At 43.6% G+C, this 20,723-nt stretch overlaps 1 protein-coding gene across 1 annotated transcript in view; it reads left to right on the top strand.

Moving 5' to 3' along the window:
• Nucleotides 1-20,723, top strand: part of LOC123993003 (synaptotagmin-9-like) — a 56,394-nt gene that overhangs the window by 27,876 nt on the left and 7,795 nt on the right. The window contains 5 exon segments of the mRNA XM_046294732.1: nt 4,146-4,509; nt 4,603-4,673; nt 4,676-5,142; nt 12,863-12,983; nt 15,882-16,053. Coding sequence (XP_046150688.1) covers nt 4,146-4,509; nt 4,603-4,673; nt 4,676-5,142; nt 12,863-12,983; nt 15,882-16,053 — 1,195 coding nt within the window.

Genomic DNA, 20,723 nt, shown 5'->3' with positions numbered 1-20,723 from the left:
TAAGTTCTCATACATCATGCATGCATTTAGAACACGCTTGTGTTCGTGCCTGACAGGAGAAATCGCTATGAAAGAGAGGATGAAGATGACACCTGTTTGATATGTCAGTACTGTATGTGACTGGATTATCATGTGCATCACATCGTTAGATTTAAAGATGGAATCCTCAGTACTGGCCGCCCCACCACCGTTGTTATTGTTTTTGTCCCCGAGCTGATCTGAGGAGTGTCGCACAGCATTGTAAAAAAAACAGCAGTAGCTATTGTGCTCTTCTATCGCGTGTGCAACTGCACATAACTTTTAGGTGAGCTAGACGGCTCTTACGGTGCCTTTTCATCTTTAACCATCCTTCAACTTTTTGCTCTCTTTTCGAAGATCAACGCCAATCATTCCTGTGAAATATTTGTTTGATCTAGGGATGTGACAAATGTAAAAATGTTCGTTTAAACAGACATTTTTTTTTTTTTTTATCCTAAAATTACATGGGAATTCACAGTGCACATATGGTCCTGCATATGACCGCTAGGGGGTGATGCAGTTCAATCTACCGCAGTCCTGGCTACCAGACGGCACTCACCTTACTGCTGTCCCCCACCCACTCAGCAATGATGGTAGTTAATGCCATTTTTAGGTTCTCTGCTGTGTGCCTCTCCTCCATGTTCTCAGAGGCCAGTACATGGGACTTCATGTCCCGCTTCTGGTCAATGGTGATGGCTCCTTGCAGTGATGTATGACAGCTTGTTCATAGACGTCAAACAATCTGCTGTTAAAGTCATGTACGGGGTGTTTGAGAGCTCGTGCTTTGTACTTGCAGAGCAATCATTGTACCATTTTTTTAAATTCGGCCATCACAGTTTTTAGACCTGGCATCTTGTAGTCTGGTTCTAGATATGCCATCAAGGCATTGAAGCCAACACCCTTTACCATTGACAATGGCTGCATATCAACTGCAATCATTTCTGTAATCAGTGCTGTGATGTTCTCACTCCCTTGTCGCACTTCTTTCGTGTGAACTACACACAATCTAAGTTATCGTTACTCATTGTGTATCTATTCCTTGTGTTATTATTTTTCTATTATTTATATTTTTGTTCTCTGCATTGTTGGGAAGGGTCCGTAAGCGTTTCACTGTTCGTCTACACCTGTTGTTTAGGAAGCATGTGGTACATACATTTTATTTGAAGAGCCAGTCTAATATCCGTTGTTGGGGGCCTGTGCTGCTGCCAGCAACGGTTTGGGTCTTATGGTGCCGCCCTTTCAGATTGTTAAGCATTGCACCCGTACTGTCATTTGAGCTCAATTCGACCTCGCAAAGTTTGTATTTCACCACCTCCTCCTTGAACTTCTCAAAGTATTGCCATACAAGACTTCGCTGCTGTCGTTTTCCTGTTTCACTCTCAGCCATTTTTCCAACTGTTAACGACAATGATGTGCCGAGCATTTTTATATCCGTGGCAAATCATTTGAAAGATGCATACAGTATCTCCACCTACTTACATTACATCATTGTTGCGTTAGGTTAAATAAAAATGTTTCCCTTTATGATGATGATGATCAGGACCTGTTGTATGGGGAAAACAAACATAACATTTTTGAGAGGTTAGAGGTTTTTTCTAAACGTTAACGATCCCAATTTAATTGAAACGTTTAAACATTCACACCCATAGCTTGATCATCAGACAACTTTGGCCAACAGCAACCGTCCTTTGTCATGGTTTGTACAATTGATTTATTAAAGAGAGGGTTAGGCACAGTCAAATTAAATTGAGCAGTTTGGTTCCCTTCAAAAGTGACATAACATCCTTGCTAGGAGATCTATTAAAACATTGTTAAGAAGAATATATGCTATGCTGTTGTTATTTACCAAGACAGTTGGAGTCTTTACATTTGACTGTGTTTTCTTCACATATAATTGATAAAATATTGTATTGGAACATGTGTGATTCCATAAAGAGTCTAAAACTAATTACATAGTTTAGCAGCTAGAGTACAACTAATTCATTTTTCATGCATGCACCAATTGAGGTACGTTTTGAGTCGCGACCCAACACAACGGTTTAAAAAAACATACACAAACCAAAGAATAACTAAAAAATATATGTTTTTAAAGTTGGGCACCTGTGTGATTGAAATAAATATCGCACCATTTCCAAACTCTGTTGCCTAGCAAAAATCCTAGAATCCTTGGTAGATTCAGTACTTAACTTAGATCCTTGTCAACTATACACCAGTCCGGTTCCAGACCAGGTCATAGCACCATCTCTGCTACTTCTTTGGTTTAAATGATCTTCTTAATTTTTTGAATAAGAAGAAACACTGTGCGGTCCTTTTTATTGACCTGTCTAAATTCCTTCGATAATGTGGATCACTCATTACTTATTCAGAGGCTTGCATCAATTGGCCTGGACCAGGCTGTGTTTGGCTAGTTTGAAAATGATGCCAATGTCATCCTTGCGACCTACATGGACTCCTGCCAAGACCCACAAGTGGGTCCCGACCCACAGTTTGGGAACCACTGCATTATATCACCTACACAGCACATTGAATATGCATAGGCCTACTAGAAATCACAATTGTTTACATATTGCAGCATTTAAATCCTATACAGTTGAAGTTGGACGTTTACATACACTTAGGTTGGAGTCATTAATCTGTTTTTCAACCACTCTGCAGATTTCTTGTTAACAAACTATAAATAACAATAACACTGAATGCAAATATAATTTAAGAATTCGCACAAATCAGCATGTTTACACATTTGGGTTGTGTGTGTGTGTGTGTGTGTGTGTGTGTGTGTGTGTGTGTGTGTGTGTGTGTGTGTGTGTGTGTGTGTGTGTGTGTGTGTGTGTGTGTGTGTGTGTGTGTGTGTGTGTGTGTGTGTGTGTGTGTGTGTGTGTGTGTGTGTGTGCATGTACATGTGTGTGGGAGTGGCAGTGCAGTGTTGGGTGGTTGCTGGGTATTTGAATAATACAATATTGATAATTAAAGTAAATCAGCCCATGCTTATTGAACTTTTCAGACAGTGTTGCTTTGAGAAAGTTCAAACTTTAGACATGTGTCCTGTTTGTAATTGATTGAGCTGCAGAATCAATTAAAGTGAGTGGTGTTTAGAACTCATTGTGTTGATGGCACTTTGTCAGTATTAGGATAGGAAGTGCAGTTGTCCCAGCAGGGCTGGGAGTTTGGTGGGACAACACACATAGTCACAATGTTTATCATTCCATGCATTCAATGAGCATGGGCAAGAGATATTCTGCTTACGAACTCATATAGCGTCTCTGATATTTTATCTTGAATACATTTTTGCTTTTTAGAACAGCCACATTGAGATGTACCAAAGGTTGTCAAAATAGCAGATGAATAACTAGATGAGTGAATCCTCAAAAAATGCCATCTATCTCTGTGGCTTAGCGCAAAAGACCCAGCTGGTTTCCAGTGCAGTATGTGGGCCAGCCCAATGAGCCTGTGGATCCCACATCTTCTCATGGGTAAAGCCCAACCAGGATGGATTGGTGGGAGGAATAACTCAACATCACATGAGGCTCCATTTCCCTCCACTGGTCTAGATAATGACAGGGAAGTACGGTCGAGAGGACACATGGTCCAGGTACAGACAATGTAGACAGTCGATCTGATGGGAAGCTAGTGGCAGGACACTCTGACAAGGGCTTATTCACTGTGGACTAAAAGCCCTCTCTGTGTCTGCATGGCCTGATTCGTAATGACTGGGTATTGGAGAGGAGACATGGAGACAGAGTGAGCTCATTCATCAGATAGTGAGATGCTCTTTCTGAGAAACATAACATATTCCGGTGGAATACACCAGGTTATTCCAGACACCAACCACTTCCCTTTTACTATCTGTGAGCGGATATTTGAGATGAGAGCACTTACCGATGAGTTCATGTTGATTGAACTGAGAAATGCTACCTAATCTGATGAGTTTCTCTTCCTTTGCTAATGGAAACAATTGTCATGTCTGTCATACTAATACTAACGTTTGTACAATATCAATTTGAGCAGCACATTGGGAGAGATTGAAAGAAAAGTTGTTAGCATGTTATAATATCTTGCTATCAACACAAAATATATCGTCCCAGAGTTCCCTGCTAACGTGTTTCTCTCCCTGGGTCTGTCTATTGCAGATGTGTCAGTGAGCCTACTGTCTCTGGTGGTGACCACCTGTGGCCTAGCCCTTTTCGGGGTCTCGCTTTTTGTCTCGTGGAAGCTGTGCTGGGTGCCATGGCGCGACCGTGGCCTCGCCAGTGGCCTGAAGGATGGCCAGGGGGACCAGCAGCCAGTCATGATGGAGGTGGATGGGGTGGAGAATGAGTACAGTGAAGACTGTGTCAAGGAGCCTTCAGGCCTGGTAGTCCCCGAGGCAATCATGAAGATCAGCCACACATCCCCAGACATCCCCCTGGAGGCCCAGTCCAAGCTCAAGGAGAACCATGTCCGCCACATCACCCGCGTGCAGCGCCAGATCACTGAGCCCACCTCCTCTGTCCGGTCAGTCCCGCAGCACAGAAAAAAAGTCAATTCCACTAACCATGTTGCTTTGTGTCTATAGCTAATGATAACTGTTTTCTCTACCCTCTGCAGGCACAACTCCATCCGCCGCCAAATGAACCTATCCAACCCAGACTTCAACATTGGCCAGTTCCAGAGACAGGAGTCCTGGCCACTCTGGGCCGGATCAAACCCGAGCTCTATAAGCAACGCTCTGTGGACACGGACGACGGCAGGAAGACGGACAGCTGCGGCCGCATACATTTCATCCTCAAGTTCGACTGTGACCTGGAGCAGCTCATCATCAAGATCCACAAGGCCCAGGATTTACCGGCCAAGGATTTCTCAGGAACCTCTGACCCTTACGTCAAAATCTACCTGCTCCCCGACCGCAAGACCAAGCACCAGACCAAGGTGCACCGCAAGACCCTCAACCCCGTGTTCGACGAGGTCTTCCTGTTCCCTGTGGCCTACACTGAGCTGCCCACACGCAAACTGCACTTCAGCGTCTACGACTTTGACCGCTTCTCCCGCCACGACATCATTGGCCAGGTGCAGGTGGATAACTTCCTGGACCTTGCAGACTTCCCCAGAGAGACTAAACTCTGTAGGGACATCCAGTACGTCACCTCGGTGAGCTAACCTCTATATCAGTCTCGGTACAGTATCATAATATCTGCTTGGGTACGTGGACATGCAACAATAAATGCAACGCTGTGACTTGAAATGAGGTAGTGAATAAGGGTACATTATTTGAGAGAGTTTAGTTGGAAGTCACTTCAGTTCTGGTCCCTGATCATTCACCTATGTCAGTTTAGGAGTGGGACTGGAAAGAGTTAAACCCTTAGAAGCATATCGGAACCAGCTCTGCCCTCCCCTCAGGGCTACCAAAAATTGTCCAAACAATAAAAACAATGTGTAAAGGCCATGTAACGGCAAGGCAGGGAGGAAGATACCAAAGTGTAAGTATGCCTGTCCCCACAGAATCCCCCCCCCCCTCTGGTTTAATAAAAAAAAGAAGACTAACATAAAATGATACTTAGATGGAATGAATAATACATGACCACACAAGGAAACACATGGAGTGGAGACATACGTCTGAGTTGGCAGCAGTGGCTGCTTTGACACAAGGATACAAAGCTGGAGCTCCTCTCTCCATTATTCACATGGATCCCATTAGGTATCTGTGAGGTGTGACATACTGAAGGTCTCACCCGTCTGATGGAATCTCGCTGGACTCTCACTGATGTCAGAAAGTCTCAATTGGTCAAAGTGCGGTCTCAAACGATGTCAGTCTCATTGGAGTCTCACTGTGGAAATAAGGACTTGTGGTGTCATTGAAGGAGTGTAGGTTGTCTGCAGTCTCAAGGGAGGACTGTAGTCTGAGCGATGTCTCAGTGATATATCTCTATACTGTCTCTCTTGAGGGCCACTTCTTTTTTTTAGATGGGTTCATTTTTACTTCCCGTCAACAAGTAGTGTTTGAGTTCATCAAACATGTGGGAATAGCCTAGTGTTTAGAGCGCTGGGCCAGTAACTCAAAGGTTGCTGGATTGAATCCCCGAGATGACAAGGTAAAAATAGGTTGTTCTGCCCCTGAGCAAGGCAGTTAACCCACTGTTCCCCAGGTGCCCGAAGACATGGATGTTTTTTAAGGCAGCCCCCGCACCTCTCTGATTCAGAGGGGTTGGGTTAAATGTGGAATACACAGTTCAGTTGAATGTATTCAGTTGTACAACTGACTAGCTATCCCCCCTTTCCCTGATTATGTCATGCCTGCTCCCCCCTGAGGGCGCCAGGCTCCTGTCATCATACGCACCTGTTACCATCATTATGCGCAGCTGCGCTCATTGGACTCACCTGGACTCCCTCACTTTGTTGATTGCCCCTGCATATATGTCTGCTCCTCTGTGTTGTTCCCTGTAGTAGCATTGTTTGTCGTGTTTATGTCCAGACGCTGTTCTTGTTCCGTTACATGTCCGTCTATATTACATGGTTCACTCCCTGTACCTGCTTCTCATCTCCTGTGTTTGGCGTTACAAATTAGGCTCAGAATAATACAATGAATAGGTCTGAAGCTAGTATTTTGTATCAAGGCTGTCAAACTTGGCGACTTCATAGGTCAGGGTTTCCAAACTCGGTCCTGGGGCCCACCCAGGTACGAGTTTTAGTTTTTGCCCAAGCACTACACGGCTGAAACCAATAATCAAAGCTCGATGATGGTTTGGTTGTTTGAATCAGCGGTGTAGTGTTAGGGCAAAAAACTTGCGCCCAAGGGGGGGGGGGGGGGGGTGCTCGGACAGAGTCCTAGATTTACCTGTGTGACATGGGTGAGCTAACTGGGGAGCTTCAAAGTATCTGGGGATGCAACCCAGAGCATCTAGGAAACACAAACATCACACGCACACACTCACACATAGCCACACACACACACAGCCACTCTCCATCCCAGAACTGGGCCAGCCCTTCTGGGAAACAGAGCATGTGACATCACAAGTCCAACCACTAGTCTATGCATAAATCATACCTCAGCGCTAAGTTGGGTTTCAAACATCCAATATGTAACATACAAAGTGTAAACCGGCATCAAGTCTGACATTGAAGTGGTACATCTCCGTAACTGAACTGTAGGACCATATGAACGGGGTCAAGAATAATCCACCATCTACTTCTTAGATAACATCAATTACAAGTCATGTAGCATGTTTATTACATGTTTTTAACATACCTCTAAAATACAGGACACCTTCCAGGGACAGAGAGCTATACAAATACCCATACAAGTGACCAGCTCTAAATCATTTACATGATCTATGTAAGCTTCTACAAGCAGGTCTCAAATCCACCTTTATGAGGGTTGAATTAAACTACTAGACGACAGAACAGAATCACTGGTGGTTTAGGCCAGCGGCATACCACCCTGCATCCCACTGCTGGCTCGCCATTGAAGCTACGCAGGGTTGGCCCTGGTTGGTCTCTGTTATAACTAAGGTTGTTTCCCTGCAATGGCAGTCGATAGTATTAATGTGAGCCAACTTGGGCGACAGGTAGCCTAGCGGTAAAGAACATTGGGCCAGTAACTGAAAAGTTGCTGGTTCGAATCCCTGAGCTGACTAGGTGAAGAATCTGTTGATGTGCCCTTGAGCAAGGCACTTAACCACAATTGCTCATGTAAGTCGCTCTGGATAAAAGCTTCTGCTAAATGACATAAATGTAAAAAAATAAAAATATGTGGGTGGCTTGATCCAATGCAGCAGGTTTACTACCTAGCTCCACAATAACCATCACTGCAGCTTAATATTATCTTTATTTAACTAGGCTAGTCAGTTAAGAACAAATTGTTATTTACAATGACCGCCTCCCCCTGGCCAAACCCTCCCCTCACCCGGACGACACTGGGCCAATTGTGCACCGCCCTATGGGACTTCCGGCTGTGATACAGCCCGGGATCGAACCAGGGTCTGTAGTGATGCCTCTAGCACTGCGATGCAGTGCCTTAGACCACTGCACCACTCGGGAGCCTCCAGTGGTGCAGTGGTCTAAGTAATGAGCACGTCACATCTCCTTACGTTATGTTTTATTGATCTGCATTGTGGAAACAGACATGGGCTGAATATAAAACTTGAGGAATGACTGATGAAGAAGGGGGGAAAGATAAAATGGGTTTGCAACAATAACAAACTACTTTTTCAAGATGACAACAGAATCATTCCAAAGTCCGTTATTATTACATGAGTACTACATTTATGAGTGATTGAAATGTGTTTGTTTACCCTGATTGTGTCTGTGTTCATTTAGAAGCCCAGTGAAACACATTTAAAGTGCTGAATCATGTCGTTCCACAGCTGCTGACTTACTGTCTGCTGACGTAATAGGATGACATGCCAAGACATGGTCTTACACGTGTTGGCTATTGCAAAGCCATTTTCACCTCCCTCTCTATCTCCCTCCCTCTTTGTCTCCCTCTGTTTCTCTCTACAAACATGGTAGTAGCAAACCCTGTATGTTAAGAGGCCCTTAAAAGAGAGAGATCCTAGGGGGGAAGGTGAAAGATGGATAATTACACAAGATAGACTGTTAGCCTTCTCTCTCCAGCCATATTGGGGGCCTTTAGAGCTCCAGTTTAATTTCATTGAAAGAGAACAAGTGACGATAATTCCACCACTGACTTGATTTAAGTACTTCAATGGATGGAGGAGACTGTTATCCTATAGTCTGCAAATGGAAGTGGGTAATTGGATTATTTAGCCTGAGAGGGATGGGCTACATGGTCCACCCCTAATCGCTTTGTGAGTATGTGTGGGGAGGTTGCGTGTGTGTGTGTGTGTGTGTGCGCACGCGCGGTATATACCACTTTACGATGGAGACCTCCTGCCGCGCCTTCTGAGTGACCAGGTCAGTGTAGCAAGGTGTGGACCAATGATGATCTACTGTAGGTTAGAGGTCACTGTGGTGTCTTGCCCTATGTTGACAGCCTTGATAAATCAATGCCTTTGTTTGATTACATTTACAGTGATTTTGGACACAGGCCAGAGAGCAGTGATAGATCGCTTTAGATCTGTAATTTCAATCATCCACATAGAGGACTTATTGATGCTTGAATGGATGTGCCAATTGTACATTTTCCACTATTACATTCAATGTCCCTATCAAGGATGTTGTCTAAAAAACAAATATCCAACAACAAACCAAAGTCATTCCTTGCAGGACATGATTTATAATGCGCAAAGTATAGCGGAACAAGTCGCACCCATTATTATTAGGATAAGTAATCCCTCTCACCCCCCCCCCCCCTTAAGTTTTAGATGCACTATTGTAAAGTGACTGTTCCACCGGATGTCATAAGGTGAATGCACCAATTTGTAAGTCGCTCTGGATAAGAGCGTCTGCTAAATGACTTAAATGTAAATGTAAATGTAGTTCAAGTCATTAGCAACCATGTCCACTGATCTCTGTTGGATATGATGTGAGGTGTTTTACACAGACACTTTTAAATGGAACATCAAAGTAAGTAGCTAACTGTGTGAATTGAGCCATTTATAGTAACACGCATTTTCATGTACAGAACATTAGAACAATGCAGCATATCAGACAGCATGTGTTGTTATTCTTAAACGTTAGTATTAACTTTGGAGTCTATTTGGGCTCTATTCATACAGAAAAACATTTTCCAATTGAGGTTCATGGTTGTTGTGAGTTAGCAGTGAGCACAAATGTAGCTGTGATTGCATTTCAATATACAGTGCCTTCGGAAAGTATTCAGACTCCTTGACTTTATCCACATTTTGTTAGGTTATAGCCTTATTCTAAAATTGATTTTTTAAAATAATAATCTCATCAATCTATACACGATACACCATCATGTCAAAGCGAAAACAGGTTCAAAAATATTTGCATATGTCTGAAGAAAACTCCCCAGTAATATCACATTTACATAAGCATTCAGACCCTTTTTTCAGTACCTTGGTGAAGTACCTTTGTCAGCAATTACAGCCACGAGTTGTTTTGGATATGATGCTACAAGCTAGGCAAGATCTTTATTTGAGGAGTTTCTCCCATTCTTCTCTGCAGATCCTCCCAAGATCTGTCAGGTTGGATGGGGACCGATGCTGCACAGCTATTTTCAGGTCTCTCCAGAGATGTTCGATCGGGTTCAAGTCTGGGTTCTGGCTCGGCCACTTAAAGACATTCAGAGAATTGTCCCGAAGCCACTCCTGTGTTGTCGTGGCTGTGTGCTTAGGGTCGTTGTCCTGTTGGAAGGAAAATGTTTGCCACAGTCTGAGGTCCTGAGCGCTCTGGAGTAGGTTTTCATCAAGGATCTCTCTGTACTTTGCTCCGTTCATCATTGCCTCGATCCTGACAAGTCTCCCAGTCCCTGCCACTGAAAAACACCCCCACAGGATGATGCTGCCACCACCATACTTAACTGAATGGATGGTGACAGGTTTCCTCCAGATGTGACGCTTGGCATTCAGGTCAAAGCGTTGAATCTTGGTTTTACCAGACCAGAGAATCTTGTTTCTCACGGTCTGTGAGTCTTTAGGTGCCTTTTGGCAAACTCCAAAAGGAGTGAGGCGTGGATTCTGTCTGAGGAGTGGATTCTGTCTGGCCACTATACCATAAAGGCCTGATTGGTGGAGTGCTGCCAAGTTTGTTTTCCTTCTGGAAGGTTCTCACATCTCCACAGAAAAACTCTAGAGCTCTGTCAGTGTGACCATCGGGTTCTTGGTCACCTCCCTGACCAAGGTCCTTCTCCCCTGATTGCTCAGTTTAGCCACGCGGCCAGCTCTAGGAAGAGTCTTAGTGCTTCCAAAATTCTTCCATTTAAGAATGATGGAGGCCACTGTGTTCTTGTGGATTTTCAATGCTGCAGCAATTTGTTGGTACAATCCTGTTTCGGAGCTCTACGGAACATTCCTTCGACCTCATGGCTTGGTTTTGCTCTGACATGTACTGTCAACTGTGCGACCTTATATAAGGTATGTGCTTTTCCAAATCATGTCCAATCAATTGAATTTACCGCAGGTGGACTCATCTCAAGGATGGTCAATGGAAACAGGATGCACCTGAGCACCCATTTTATACATTTGCAATTATTTCTCAAAACCTGTTTTCGCTTTGTCATTATGGGGTATTGTGTGTAGATTGGTGAGGATTTTTTTATTTATTTAATCAATTTAGAACAAGGCTGTAAGGTAGGAAAATGTGAATAAAGTCAAGGAATCTGAATACTTTATGAAGGCACTGTATTCAAACTTCATTAATAACTTCATCATTGAACATATCCACCTAGTAAAACCCAACCCACAGAGAGCACAGTAACTGTGGGGCCCCCAACCCAGGATATGAACATGTCATAAGCTAGGGGGGGAAAACTCTGGTAAACCTCTGCTATCTGGAGAACTAAAACCTGTTGCCACTATTGACAATGGGCTTGTCAAAGCCATGGCAGCTAGGCAGAAAGGCCTGATAGCCCTGGCAAACGAGCTCCAGCAGGGTGTGAGCTAGATAGCTTCTCGGGGAGAAGCTGTGTCTGTGTGAGACTGGGACTGAGCACTGACCAGGCTGGTGACCAAGCCAGACCTGATAATGAGCGGTTCTCTGTGGAGAGCTGCACTGACCTTTCCTGCTGATGCAGAATACTGCGGCTTCCCACTGAGCCCAGGGGCCTGCCAACGGGAACTTTCACACAGGGAGAATGATCTGTTATAACAGGCCCATACAGCTCAGGGCTGAGGAGCACACACGCGCATGCACATGCACGCGCACACAAAGACTAATTCAGATGTCAGGCTAGTGTCAGCCAAGCCTGGAGATGCTGCTTATTTACAGTAGGCTCCCAGCTTCTAAAACCAGGGGCTCTGACCAAGTTTATGGTCCGGTAGTCTGCATCTTAACTATGTTGGGTGTTTCCTGCTCCTACCTCATGCTGAGAGAAACTTACAGTGGTAACAGGTTTGTCAGGGTTACAGTACAACGTGAGGTGCATGCCTCAACTAGAGGTGAGACTCGTGGCCTTCATAGTCAATGCCGGTAACTAACCTTGTGAGTGCTGATTGTGTCTAACGAACACATCACTCTCTCACAGACATGCTATTTTCAGAGGTGATAATTGGAGCGCTTCTCTTCCTGTTCACTTGCATACGCAGGGCCGTAGCCAGCAAAACCAGCGACAATAACCCCAGTGATTATCACATTGGTTGCTGTAACTTCAATCACCTCAGTCGATCTACAAACACACAGCCTATTACAGTAGCCGCTACACATTTACGCACATTACCTCGGCACCGGGATTCAAAACTATAATTTAATACGTACAGAGGGATATGTAAGCAGAAAATAATATTTTATTCACAAAAGGTAAACAAATCGGTTGGCTTTACTGTTATTTTTGTTGTTGCAATTTTACAGCCAATTCCCTGGAATTCTACACATTTCCCCATGTCTTATGCCATGTTAATAGGATATCTGATTGAGAGAAACGAATAAAATAAATGGGGGCCCCCTGGAGGTCAGGGCCTCTGGTCACGTGCACTGTGTGCCCTGTCAGTAATTGGCTAGTCTAAGTACACTAAGCAGTACCAATAAAAACATTTTTACTGACTTGGGTTAATTGAGTGATTGTCAATGAGTGACATATAACAAGATGAAAACTGCTGATGCACAACCAAGCTTAGACATTGCACATTGTCCATTCTATTATTCTAACTCTCAGCAGTAAGTTGAGGTCCCGACTGTTCACATAGTCCACTGTAAACCAGCGGAATCTCTAACAGCGATGCCAGAACTATATGGTGACATCATGAGACATTCAGTTACTGAACATTTCACTGATGTTTTCGTTGCTTTGTAGGACAATGTGGACTTGGGAGATCTCATGTTCTCCCTGTGTTACCTACCAACGGCTGGAAGGCTGACCATCACAATGATCAAGGCTAGGAACCTCAAAGCCATGGACATCACTGGAGCCTCAGGTAGGGGGTCCTTAATGTGGGGACTGGGGTACAAATGTGATGTGGATTCTGCTTAGTCATCACTGGATGGATAAATTATATGACAGACTAGTATATGAAATGGAATGGTCATTTCTGTCTCCCTGTCTTTTAATAATATGGCCCAATAAGTAGAAGGCATGACGAAACATATCAATGGACCATAACTATTGAAGCGTCTGAAATGGCACCCTATTCCCTATTCAGTTGAATTCGGAAGTTTACATACTGTACACTTAGGTTGGAGTCATGAAAACTCATTTTTTCAACCACTCCACAAATTTCTTGTAAACAAACTATAGTTGTGGAAAGTCGGTTAGGACATCTACGTTGTGCATGACACAAGTAATTTTTCCAACAATTGTTTACAGATAGATTATTTCACTTATAATTCATTGTATCACAATTCCAGTGGGTCAGAAGTTTACATATACTAAATTGACTGTGCCTTTAAACAGCTTGGAACATTCCAGAAAATGATGTCATAGAAGCTTCTGATCTGTATCTGTGGATGTATTCCAAGGCCTAACTTCACACTCAGTGTCTCTTTGCTTGACATCATGGGAAAATCAAAAGAAATCAGCCAAGACCTCAGAAAGAAATTGTAGACCTCCACAAGTCTGGTTCATCCTTGGGAGCAATTTCCAAACGACTGAAGATACAAACAATAGTACGCAAGTATAAACACCATGGGACCACACAGCCGTCATACCGCTCAGGAATGAAACTCGTTCTGTCTCCTAGAGATGAACGTACTTTGGTGCGAAAAGTGCAAATCAATCCCAGAACAACAGCAAAGGACCTTGTAAAGATCCTGGAGGAAACAGGTACAAAAGTATCTATATCCACAGTAAAACGAGTCCTATATCGACATAACTTGAAAGGCTGCTCAGCAAGGAAGAAGCCACTGCTCCAAAACCGCCATAAAAAAGCCAGACTACGGTTTGCAACTGCACATGGGGGCAAAGATCGTGGAGAAATGTTCTCTGGCCTGATGAAACAAAAATAGAACTGTTTGGCAATAATGACCTTCGTTATGTTTGGAGGAAAAAGGGGGAGGCTTGCAAGCCGAAGAACACCATTCCAACCGTGAAGCACGGGGGTGGCAGCATCATTTTGTGAGGGTGCTTTCCTGCAGGAGGGACTGGTGCACTTCACAAAATAGATGGCATCATGAGGATGGAAAAATGTGTGGATATATTGAAGCAACATCTCAAGACATCAGTCAGGAAGTTGAAGCTTGGTCGCAAATGGGTCCTCCAAATGGACAATGACCCCAAGAATACTTCCAAAGTTGTGGTAAAATGGCTTAAAACCTGTTAAGGAAGCTCTGAATTTTCTCAGCTTTTTGTAAAAAATCGCGCAACATTTCAGCGCCCTGCTACTCATGCCAGGAATATAGTATATGCATGTGATTAGTATGTGTGGATAGAAAAAACTCAGACGTTTCTAAAACTGGTTAAATCACGGCTGTGACTATAACAGAACGTGTGTTTCATCGAAAAGTGCAGGAAAATCTGATCACTGAAAATGGAAAAAAATATCCATGCGCCTCTTCAACCAATTGTTAAAGATGACCTAGATTAAATGACGTCGAGGTTGCAATACCTACAGCTTCCACACGATGTCAACAGTCTTGTCATTTGCCTACGATTTGTTTCTTGGTCAAACGAAGAAGAGACAGCCCTTTTCTTCAGGTATCCGACCGGATATTTTGGTTGAGATTATTTCCTGACGGACACCTATAGAATATACATCGCCTTGTGATCAATTTTATCGCTTATTAACGTGTACTAATACCTAAAGTTGCATTACAAAAGTATTTCGAAGTGTTTTGTGAAAGTTTATCGTCAACTTTTTTAATTTTAAAAAATGACGTTACGTTAGAAAACGATATTTTTTTGTTGTTCACACAGTCTTCATAGATCGATATCTAGGCTATATATGGACCGATTTAATCGAAAAAAGACCCAAAATGATGTTTATGGGACATCTAGGAGTGCCAAGAAAGAAGCTCGTCAAAGGTAATGAATGTTTTATATTTTATTTCTGAGTTTTGGTTAGGACCGGCTACCGCAAAATCTGTCGTTTTAGATGAAGTTCCAGTACTTTTGGGTGCATGCTATCAGATAATAGCTTCTCATGCTTTCGCCGAAAAGCATTTTGCAAATCTGACTCGGTAGCTAGATTCACAACGAGTGTAGCTTTAATTCAGTACATTGTATGTGCATTTTAATGAAAGTTTGAGTTTTATCAAAAACTATACGTGGCGCACTTGAAATTTCCGCTGATTGATGTTCCCACAGCGGGAGCACTTCCCTAACAACAAAGTCAAGGAATTGGAGTGGCCATCACAAAGCCCTGACCTCAATCCTATAAAAAAATTGTGGACAGAACTGAACAAGCAATGAGGCTTAAAAACCTGACTCAGTTACACTATCTCTATCAGGAGGAATGGGCCACAATTCACCCAACTTATTGTGGGAAGCTTGTGGAAGGCTACCCGAAACGTTTGACCCAAGTTAAACAACTTAAAGGCAATGATACCAAATACTAATTGAGTGTATGTAATCTTCTTACCCACTGAGAATGTGATGAAAGAAATAAAAGCTGAAATAAATCATTCTCACTACTATTATTCTGACATTTCACATTCTTAAAATAAAGTGGTGATTGTAACTGACCTAAGACAGGGATTTTCTACTTGGATTAAATGTCAGGAATTGTGAAAAACTGAGTTTAAATGTATTTGGCTAAGGTGTATGTAAACTTCCGACTTCAACTGTATACTGCACTACCTTTGACCAGAGGCCTGTGTGGATGCATCCCATGTGTTACTCCATAGGTCTACCCTTTCCACTGTGTCCCAACTCTCTCTAGATCCTTATGTGAAGGTGTCTTTGATGTGTGAGGGAAGGAGATTGAAGAAGAGGAAAACATCCACCAAGCGAAACACTCTGAATCCAGTCTACAACGAAGCCATAGTATTTGATGTCCCTCCTGAGAACATTGATCAGATCAGTCTCCTAATAGCAGTGATGGACTACGATCGGTAAATAAATGTTCTTTTGTAACGCTTTTTATGATCTGAACTTCCTATAATTATGACAGCAGTTTGGGTTTTTCATTCTGAAAATAGTCTGCAAGGTTGTGGTGACTATGGTCCACTGAAAAGGACTCCGAAACCACGCTTTTGATTGGACAGTATCTTTGCTGTATACAAATCAAATAACATATTATTTGTCACAAACGCTTGTTTAGCAGATGTTATTGCAGGTGTAGGTAAATGCTTGTGTTTCCAGCTCTAACAGTGCAGTAAAATCTAACAGTAATATCTAACAATTTCACAACAATACACACAAATCTAAAGTAAAGGAATGGAATTAAGAATAAATATTTGGGCAAGCAATGTCAGAGTGGCATAGACTAAGAAACAGTAAAATAGGATAGAATACAATATATACATATGAGATGAGTAATGCAAAATATGTAAACATTATTAAAGTGAGTAGTATTCCATTATTAAAGTGGCTAGTGATTCCAAGTCTATGTATATAGGACAGCAGCCTCTAATGTGCTAGGATGGCTATTTAACAGAATTTAACAGTCTGATGGCCTTGAGATAGAAGCTATTTTTCAGTCTCTCTGTCCCGGCTTTGATGCACCTATACTGACCTTGCCTTATGGATAATAACGGGGTGAACAGGCAGTGGCTCGGGTGGTTGTTGTCCTTGATAATATTTTTGGCATTGCTGGGGGGCAGGTAGTTTGCCCCCGGTGATGTGTTGGGCAGACCGCACCCCCCTCGGGAGAGACCTGCGTTTGCGAGAGGTGCAGTTGCCGTACCAGGCAGTGATACAGCCCGACAGGGTGCTCTCAATTGTGCATCTGTAAAAGTTTGTGAGGGTTTTAGGTGCCAAGACAAATTTATTCCACCTCCTGAGGTTGAAGATGCGCTGTTGCGCCTTCTTCATAACACTGTCTGTGTGTGTGGACCATTTCAGTTTGTAAGTGATATGTACGCCAAGGAACTTGAAGTTTTTCACCTTCTCCACAGTTGTCTCATCGATGTGGATAGGGGGATGCTCCCTCTGCTGTTTCCTGAATTCCACAATCAGCTCCTTTGTTTTGTTGATGTTGGTTGAGAGGTTATTTTCCTTGCACCACACTCCCAGGGCCCTCACCTCCTCCCTGTCTCATCATTGTTGGTAATCGGACCTACTACTGTTGTGTCATCTGCGAACTTGATGATTGAGCTGGAAGCATGCATGGCCACTCAGTCATTGGTGAACAGGGAGTACAGGAGGGGGCTGAGCATGCATCCTTGTGGGGCCCCAGTGTTGAGTATCAGCGAAGTGGAGGTGTTTTTTCCTACCTTCACCACCTGTGGGCGGCCCGTCAGAAAGTCCAGGACCCAGTTGCACAGGGTGGGGTTCAGACTGAGCCTCAAGATAATGATGAGCTTGGAGGGTACTATGGTGTTGAATGCTGAGCTGTAGTCATTATTACATAGGTATTCCTCTTGTCCATATGGGATAGAGCAGAGTGCAGTGCGATGGCGATTGCATCATCTGTGGTTCTATTGGGGCGGTAAGCAAATTGAAGTGGGTCTAGGGTGTCACGTAAGATGGAGATGATATGATCCTTGACTAGTCTCTCAAAGCACTTCATGATGACAGAAGTGAGTGCTACTGGGCGATAGTCATTTGGTTCAGTTATCTTTGCTTTCTTGGGTACATGAACAATGGTGGATATCTTGAAGCATGTGTGGACAGTAGACTGGGTTAGGGAGAGATTGAATATGTCCGTAAAAACTCCAGCCAGCTGGTCTGCGCATGCTCTGAGGATATGGCTAGGGAGGCCGTCTGGCCGACAGCCTTGCGAGGGTTAACATGCTTAAATGTCTTACTCACGTCGGCCACAGAAAAGGTGAACGTTTTGCCTGTTTGATTGCCTTATGGAGGGAATAACCACACTGTATGTATTGGGCCGTATTCCCAGTCACCTTGCCATTGTTTTTTTTGTTTTTTTTTTCAAATAAAAGCATTTATTTTTCTTAATCTATATATTTTCCTTGGTACATACATACATACATACATACATACATACATACATACATACATACATACATACATACATACATACATACATACATACATACATACATACATACATACATACATACATACATACATACATACATACATACATACATACATACATACATACATACATACATACATACATACATACATACATACATACATACATACATACATACATACATACATACATACATATACATACATACATACATATACATACACACACATTCGCACACGTACTCAAAAAATAAATTAAAATAAAAACACACAAAAAAACATATAACACTTGCAGCAGCACTATCAAGGTTCTTATCAGCTATTTCAAGCATTCGCTGAGACGACGGGCCAATAATTCGTTTTTAGGTTTTACAGCACCTTACACAACATGTATCTGCGCATTTCCCTAGTCACCCCGTTCACTCTGTCCAGTTTGAAATATAGTTGAATAGTGGAGACCAGAGTCTATCAAACTTGGGCTGTCTCTTGTGGAGGTCATAAGTGAGGTTTTCAAGAGGAAGAAAGTCAACAATCTGGTCAATCCACATTTTAAATGTAGGGGGGGTATTAGAGGCCCACAATAGAAGAATAAATTTCTTAGCAAAGTATGTAATAGTCACAAGCAAATTTTGTTTTGTCAGGATCAAGAACAAAGTCCTGCTGGGCATCAAGAAGATAGATACACGGGGTCATATCAAACTGTACCTCTAGTATTTTCTGTGCAGCAGTATGTATAAATTGCCAGATTCTGGCAATCTCCCAAGAGCTCCAAAATACATGCATATAGGTTCCACTTTCAGAGGTACATCTTTTACAGTTAGGAGACATATCTGTTTTCATTCTATGGAGTGTCAAAGGAGTATAATAAAATTTGTACAAAAATTTGTAATTAGATTCTTTCATTTTTACACTGGTAGAGGAGCAGTATACCCTGCCGCAAACCTCCGCCCATAACTCATCACTGATAGTCAGACCAAGGTCCTTTTCCCAGATCATTTTCAAAGGAGTAAAGGAGGAGCTTCCTTTCTCAGAAAGGAGTCTATAGATGTAAGATATTTAGCCTTTAATGGATTGTGCTGTGACAAGAAGGGTTTCAACTTCATTCAACTGAGTTTACATTTACATCATTTACATTTAAGTCATTTAGCAGACGCTCTTATCCAGAGCGACTTACAAATTGGTGCATTCACCTTATGACATCCAGTGGAACAACCACTTTACAATAGTGCATCTAAATATTTTAAGGGGGGAGGGGGGTGAGAAGGATTACTTTATCCTATCCTAGGTATTCCTTAAAGAGGTGGGGTTTCAGGTGTCTCCGGAAGGTGGTGATTGACTCCGCTGTCCTGGCGTCGTGAGGGAGTTTGTTCCACCATTGGGGAGCCAGAGCAGCGAACAGTTTTGACTGGGCTGAGCGGGAACTGTACTTCCTCAGTGGTAGGGAGGCGAGCAGGCCAGAGGTGGATGAACGCAGTGCCCTTATTTGGGTGTAGGGCCTGATCAGAGCCTGGAGGTACTGAGGTGCCGTTCCCCTCACAGCTCCGTAGGCAAGCACCATGGTCTTGTAGCGGATGCGAGCTTCAACTGGAAGTCAGTGGAGCGAGCGGAGGAGCGGGGTGACGTGAGAGAACTTGGGAAGGTTGAACACTAGACGGGCTGCGGCCTTCTGGATGAGTTGTAGGGGTTTAATGGCACAGGCAGGGAGCCCAGCCAACAGCGAGTTGCAGTAATCCAGACGGGAGATGACAAGTGCCTGGATTAGGACCTGCACCGCTTCCTGTGTGAGGCAGGGTCGTACTCTGCGGATGTTGTAGAGCATGAACCTACAGGAACGGGCCACCGCCTTGATGTTAGTTGAGAACGACAGGGTGTTGTCCAGGATCACGCCAAGGTTCTTAGCGCTCTGGGAGGAGGACACAATGGAGTTGTCAACCGTGATGGCGAGATCATGGAACGGGCAGTCCTTCCCCGGGAGGAAGAGCAGCTCCGTCTTGCCGAAATTCAGCTTGAGGTGGTGATCCGTCATCCACACTGATATGTCTGCCAGACATGCAGAGATGCGATTCGCCACCTGGTCATCAGAAGGGGGAAAGGAGAAGATTAATTGTGTGTCGTCTGCATAGCAATGATAGGAGAGACCATGTGAGGTTGTGACAGAGCCAAGTGACTTGGTGTATAGCGAGAATAGGAGAGGGCCTAGAACAGAGCCCTGGGGGACACCAGTGGTGAGAGCGCGTGGTGAGGAGACAGATTCTCGCCACGCCACCTGGTAGGAGCGACCTGTCAGGTAGGACGCAATCCAAGCGTGGGCCGCGCCGGAGATGCCCAACTCGGAGAGGGTGGAGAGGAGGATCTGATGGTTCACAGTATCGAAGGCAGCCGATAGGTCTAGAAGGATGAGAGCAGAGGAGAGAGAGTTAGCTTTAGTTCTAAACCTCCTCTTGGAGGTAAATGAAGAAATTACATGTCTAATTTGAAGATATTTAAAAAAATGGGATCTTGGCACATCGAATTCACTGCAGAGCTCTTGAAAGGATTTCAGTGTAGTGGTTTTCTGATGAAATAGGTCTGAAAAGGTCCTGAGCCCTCAGGGCTTTTGGCAAGTCTGGGTTGCCTACTA

The sequence above is a fragment of the Oncorhynchus gorbuscha genome, linkage group LG02 (assembly GCF_021184085.1).
Source record: "Oncorhynchus gorbuscha isolate QuinsamMale2020 ecotype Even-year linkage group LG02, OgorEven_v1.0, whole genome shotgun sequence".
Taxonomy (NCBI): Eukaryota; Metazoa; Chordata; class Actinopteri; order Salmoniformes; family Salmonidae; genus Oncorhynchus; species Oncorhynchus gorbuscha.
Note: the sequence above shows the minus strand (reverse complement) of the source record. Positions and strands in the feature narration are given on the sequence as shown.